The following is a 6,000-nucleotide window of genomic DNA, read 5'->3' as shown; positions in this document are numbered from 1 at the left end:
TGCATGGGCTAGGTATAGGCAGCTGGGATCAGGTGCATCCCTGGAGGAGTTTCGGGAACTAAGGAGTAAACTAAAATAAGGAAATCAGAAGGGCAAAAAGGGGCCGGGGATAGCTCTAGCGGGTAGCATTAAGGACAATCACAAAATAATTTATAAATGGGGTAAAGGGTAACTAGAGAGAGAGTGGTATCTCTCAGGAATCAAAGCAGTCACCTCTGTGTGGAGCCACAGGAGATGGCTCAGGTCTTAAATGAGTATTTCTGCTCTGTATTTACCGAGGAGAAAGGCAGTAGGGTGGAGGAAATTGGAGCAGTCACTGGAAGTGTCTTGAGGGCAGTCAGGGTTACTGTCGAAGAAGTACTGAAGGTACTGTCGTGTTTGAAGGTAGACAAATCATCAGGGCCTGATCTGATCCAGAGATGCTACCTGTCCTGTTGAGTTACTCCAGCATTTTGTGTCGATCTTCAGATTAAACCAGCATCTGCAGTTCCTTCCTACACAGCGCAGGTCTCTGTTCCTTTACAACTCTCAGTATTCTACCTATTCAGGAGTAACCAGCTTGGTTAATGGTGGCGTCACCAAATACTTTTGCACTGGATAGACACCAACCCCACTCAAGGAGACCTTGCCTTTTCCTTCTCTCCCAAATTCTTGTTCAGCATGATCAACTGAGATTAATCAGGAGAAATGTTCATTGGCGATATTTAATGATGTTTGGATCCCCTTTGAGAACTCTTTCAGCCTCTCACTTGTATCCCATCTCCAGTGGGTCCAGTGTGATGGGTGATTCTGACCATCAATAGGCCGGTTGCCCCTGTCCCGTCCGCAGGGCCTCTCAGCTCACTCAAACGTCACTTTCACCCAATAATATTCGGGGAGCCGACCCACTGGCCAATGAGACACGTCTGCGAAACCACAGCCAATAGGGTGCGGAATGCTGCCTTCACCACCGGCCAATAGGGCGCGGCCGCGGTGAGACTGGCCTCCCATTTGGCGCACGGGACGCAGCGCTTCACCAATCAGCGAGTGGCGCAGCTGGCGAGGAAGATGGCGGCCGGGTGCGGGGAGCGGAGCTTCGTCCAGGTGTGAGGTGAGCCTGAGCCTGGGTGGTGTCGGCGTCGGCGTCGGCGGGGATCGGGATGAGGCCCTGAGATGAGCGCTGGCTCGTCGTCCAGCTCTGGAGCCCCGGGATCGGGATCGTGTTGCCACGAGAAAGTGGGGCTAGTGGGAGAGAACGTGAGTGGGTGCAGGGGTAGGGAATGGTCTGCCATACTTTAGCAAAGACTTTTTGCAATCAACTGTTCAAATTCCCTTCCATTTAACATGATCGAACAAAATGATTTTAACTTAAAGGCTTTTCATTTAACTGTCATTTCTGATTAATGGGCATTGGCCTGAAATGTTAACTCTACAGATGCCACCACCCATTGATCACCTATGTAAATATTTGCCAATACTCATTTTGACCGTTCGCGGCGTTAAAAATGACGAAAACGGCTTTTATCGTCAACCTTCATTGATCATTATTCGTATGTTGAATATTTTTGACGTGGGGTGATTTCATGTTTGTTAAACATGTGCCATCGTTATTTGTACAATATCCAATCAGTGCTGATTGTTGATAAATCTCCATTGTTTAACAATTAATATTAGCAATGTTGGAAAGGATTGCTGGCAGAAATCTTGATTGTTTTAAGTTGTATGTTAATAATTTAATTTTGTACCATCTTGTTCAACCAATATAATGTGAAATACTCAATTTATTGTGGTATAATTCTGCATTTTACATGGTTATAATGATTCCGAGATCAGGAGATGTTACTATCTTATTCGAGTAAATGTGCTGTAATAGGATTTGTAATTGAAGTCCCTGAATAAGACGTAAATCAAAGCAAAAGGAAGTGTGGGGATGAATGCGGTTTACCTTTCTTCAAGTGTGAACTAGCCTATTATGTTCTGTAATGGGAGATGTATGCCTTGGTTGTCATGACAGTTTACTTTTGTTTAAGTATCAGATCTCAAGTGTTGAGCGTGTTTAAGTCATACGTACAGTGACGGGAACATGTACAGTGACGGGAACATTGAAATTTTTACTTGGTGCAACTTTACAGGCACGAATTTCATTGTTCAACTTCAACTTAGCATGTGTGGAGCAAAGTAGCAAATGTTGCCTGACAGAGATGGCAGAGATGCTGCCTGACCTGCTGAGTCACTCCAGCATTTTGTGAATAATTTCCTGAACAGATTGCACTTGTTGATCTTGAATTATGAAAGTTGGGAAATAACTGCAGATGCTGTTTTAAATCTAATGTAGGAAAAATAACTGCAGATGGTGGTTTAAATTGAATGTAGGAAAATAACTGCAGATGCTGGTTTAAATCGAATAGGAAAATGTAGGCTCGGCGATCGTTTCGCTCAACACCTTCGCTCAGTCTACCTTAACCAACCTGATCTCTTGGTGGCTCAGCACTTCAACTCCCCCTCCCCCCAGTCTGGCCTTTCTGTCATGGGCCTCCTCCATTGTCATAGTGAGGCCCAGCACAAAATGGAGGAACAGCGGTATGAACATTGACTTCTCTAACTTCAGATATGAGGTGCTGTTCCTCTACTTTGCTTGTGGCCTCACTCTGACTGTGGTGGAGGCCCGGGACAGAAAGGTCAATATAGGAATAGGAAGGGGAGATAAAATGTTTGGCAACGGGGAAATCTTGAAGGCCCAGGAGGACTGAGCATAAGTGTTCAGCGAAATGGCCGCCAAGTCTACGCTTGGTCTCGCTGATTTTTAGGAGCCCTATAGCATTAAAGCCCTATAGAATGAACATGTGTAGGAAAGAACGGCAGATGCTGGTTTACGCAAAGGTTACACTGAGAAAAGGAATAGGTGATGTTTCTGGTCTGAAGAAGGGTTCCTAACCTGCAATGTTACCTTCTCCTTTTCTCCAGAGATGCTGCCTGACCCGCTGAATTACTCCAGCTTCCATAAGCTTAAATCTATTGACATGGCACATCGATGTAATGGGTGAATATCCAACTTTGACCAGCTAACTAGCAGGACCCTACAAGCATTTGTTTTGAGGTTGAAATTGTTCACTGTATGTATAAATAGCACGGGTGATGGAATAGAAAGATATGTATCCATGTTTGCCAATGATATAAAGATAGGTGTTATTATGAGCATTGTTAACGGAAGCTTTAAATGAAAGAGAAATTTAAATTATTTGAGTTTGCAAATTAGTGCCAAAATCAACAGTGCACTTTGAATTTTAAAAGAATAGAGTATCTTGCAAATGGCAAAGCTGGATGTAGAAGTTCATGGAGAATTGTGGATGCATGCGCTACTTTGCTCTTATCTTTGTGTAATTCCATTCTGTTAAAATGTCAAGGACAAGTATAGAATATAATCAAAATGGGCAATGGAATGTTGGCCTTTATACCCAGCATAGAAGAACATAGAAGTTATACAAAACCCTGACTAGACTACACATTGAGCATTGTTAGTATTTCTGGCACCATACCACAGGTGGCATATATTGACCTTTTTTGAAAGGACTGTAATGTAGATTTACTAGAAGGAAACAGAGATTGGAAAAGTTAAATTAAAATTATGCAAACAGAGTTATATTTACTGTAGGGATAATAAATGGGTATCCAAATTAGTACAAATTGAAAACTGAAGCATAAAGGATTCACAGATCTGAACATAAGCACAAGGGAGAAAAGTTATATTGCTTTAGATAACAAACGTTGTGCAACAATCATCAATTAAGTGGAAAATTCAGTTGAAGTTTCTTAGGTATATATATATATATATATATATATATATATATAGGAGAATTGATAGAGTAGGTAAACGGTATTTCTGTTATTTGAGATATCTGGGAGGACGGATAGATTGAAAATTGGAGCCAGAGTATTGTGAATGAACATTGCTGAGGTTTGGAATGATTTACTGTGCACAGCATTAGATGTTGAGCTGGTTGTAATTTTTATACATGTAGGATTTATGATAACAAATACCAATAAGGGAAGTGAAGAAATGACCCGAAACGTCACCCGTTCTTTCTCTCCAGAGATGCTGCCTGTCCTGCTGAGTTACTCCAGCATTTTGTGTCTATCTTGAATATAAACCACATCTGTAGTTGCTTCCTACACATGTGAAGAAATTGGTTAGGTCACGGTCAGCCATGAAGGGTCTAAAAGGCTGTCCCTGTTCCTATGGTTTTCTACCTCAGCCAGTTGCTTTGGACTTTCTGTGTAGCAGAGTCGGTGCTAGCTTCGTCAACTTTGAAAAAAAAAAAGATTCAGATTTGAATGCAAGTCACAAATATGAAATTGGGCAAAGGTATAAAACAAAAAGGAAGGTTGCAAAAAATGAAAATGGTGTAATTTGTGCAATAATCAGCAAAATCTGAAAGCCACCAAGGTATAATCTGAAGACATAAGGAACCTCCAGATTCAGGACAGTTTTTTTCCCTGCTGTTAGCAGGCAACTGAACCATCCTATCACCAACTAGAAATTGGTCCTGACCTATTATCTACCCCATTGGAGACCTCTGGACTATCTTTTATTGTACTTTACTGGACTTTATCTTGCACTAAATGGTATTTCCTTTATCCTGAATTTGTACACTTTGGATGGCTTGATTGTAATCATGTGTAGTCTTTCCGGTGACGGTATAGAATGCAGCAAAAAAGCTTTTCACCTCAGTATACGTGACACTAAATTAAACTAAACTAAATGTTGGAATCTTGCGCAGAATGCAAAATGCTGGAGTAACTCAGTGGGATAGGCAGCATCTCTGGAGAGAAGGAAAGGTTGGCTTCATCAGTCAGGGTATTGAGTATAGAAGTTGGGATGTTATACTATATTTGTATGACATTGGTGAGGCTGCATTTGGTGTATTGTGTTCAGTTTTGGTCACTCTGCTGTCTTTAAGCTTGAAAGAATGCAGAGAAGATTTCCAAGGATGTTGCCAGGACTTGAGGTTAGTTTAGTTTAGTTTATTATTGTCCCATATACCGAGTACAGTGAAAAGCTTTTTTGTTGCATGTTATCCAGTCAGCGGAAAGACTGGCCCCATAGCAGAAGCGTCCACGTCGCGGGGCTGGTAACTGGAAGTGTCCTGAGCTAATTCTGCTACCACCATCGTCTACTGTACAAGTAAGGCTCCTATTGATTGTCGCCGGAAGCTTGCTCCCTTTTCACGACGGACGATGATAGTGATGTAGCATTTTGAATGATGGACACAAAAAAAGAAGCGAAAAGACTAGAAGATGAAGAAAGACCGAAAGATGAATTGCAAAACTCAATCTGCATTTTCATTAAGTTTGCAAAATGGTATTAATTTTGTTGCTAGACGATGTGATTTTGTACTTTGGAGCTACTTTGTAAATTACCTTACAATGGCTTTGCAGCTGTTACTAACATCAGAAAGGCCACTGTATGCTGATAGTTATCGAACAGACTTTCTGAGCTTCATAAAGTTTTAACCAAAGTATAAATGGAGAAAATAATCACCAGGAAATTTGCTAATTATCCTATGTAGTAATTAACATTTTGCCTACATATTTACACAGTACTTTTGTATTCTCATACTGACTGCACTTTAATTTCAGCAAAAAAATCTTTCAAGTAAAATGTTTTAACAATATCGTCATTATCTACAGAGTTAAAATGCAGTTATAATTTGTTTTAAAAATGTTTCAACTTGTTATTTTCTCTTTCCAAGATTATATGTGTTGTCGCCTGGTGAGAGATGGAAGGAACATATCGGGTTTTGCAGACTCCTGGAGCTCGACTTGGAGCACTGACAAATGCAGCAGTTAGTACCCTGGAGCCAGGTCAGAGTCTCTTGATGGCCACCACATCAACCTCTCTCAAACCCCATGGCAGAAGGATGCAACTCACGGTTCAGTTGTTGGATGATATACAGGAACAGTTTGAAGTAGAGGTGAGGTCATTTACTTTTCCTCCCACCAAGTTCAGGAATTGAGCTAATT

The 6,000-nt window shown here is 41.3% G+C and overlaps 1 protein-coding gene across 3 annotated transcripts in view; it reads left to right on the top strand.

Annotated features, from left to right (window-relative positions):
- Positions 1–1,036: 1,036 nt before the first annotated feature.
- The window catches only part of farp2 (FERM, RhoGEF and pleckstrin domain protein 2), a 153,311-nt gene continuing 148,347 nt past the window's right edge, over positions 1,037–6,000 (top strand). For 2 of the 3 annotated variants that reach the window (XM_078410604.1, XM_078410601.1), the window contains exons 1-2: positions 1,037–1,090; positions 5,730–5,951. In XM_078410604.1, the coding sequence (XP_078266730.1) occupies positions 5,757–5,951 (195 nt within the window). In that variant the 5' untranslated portion in view covers positions 1,037–1,090; positions 5,730–5,756. Of the gene's footprint in view, positions 1,091–1,120; positions 1,237–5,729; positions 5,952–6,000 lie in introns of those variants that run through there. The other variant, XM_078410603.1, reaches the window with a different exon arrangement.

Source organism: Rhinoraja longicauda, chromosome 13, assembly GCF_053455715.1.
Source record: "Rhinoraja longicauda isolate Sanriku21f chromosome 13, sRhiLon1.1, whole genome shotgun sequence".
NCBI classification, from domain to species: Eukaryota; Metazoa; Chordata; class Chondrichthyes; order Rajiformes; family Arhynchobatidae; genus Rhinoraja; species Rhinoraja longicauda.
The sequence above is the reverse complement of the archived record's forward strand: the minus strand, read 5'-3'. Positions and strand labels throughout refer to the sequence as shown.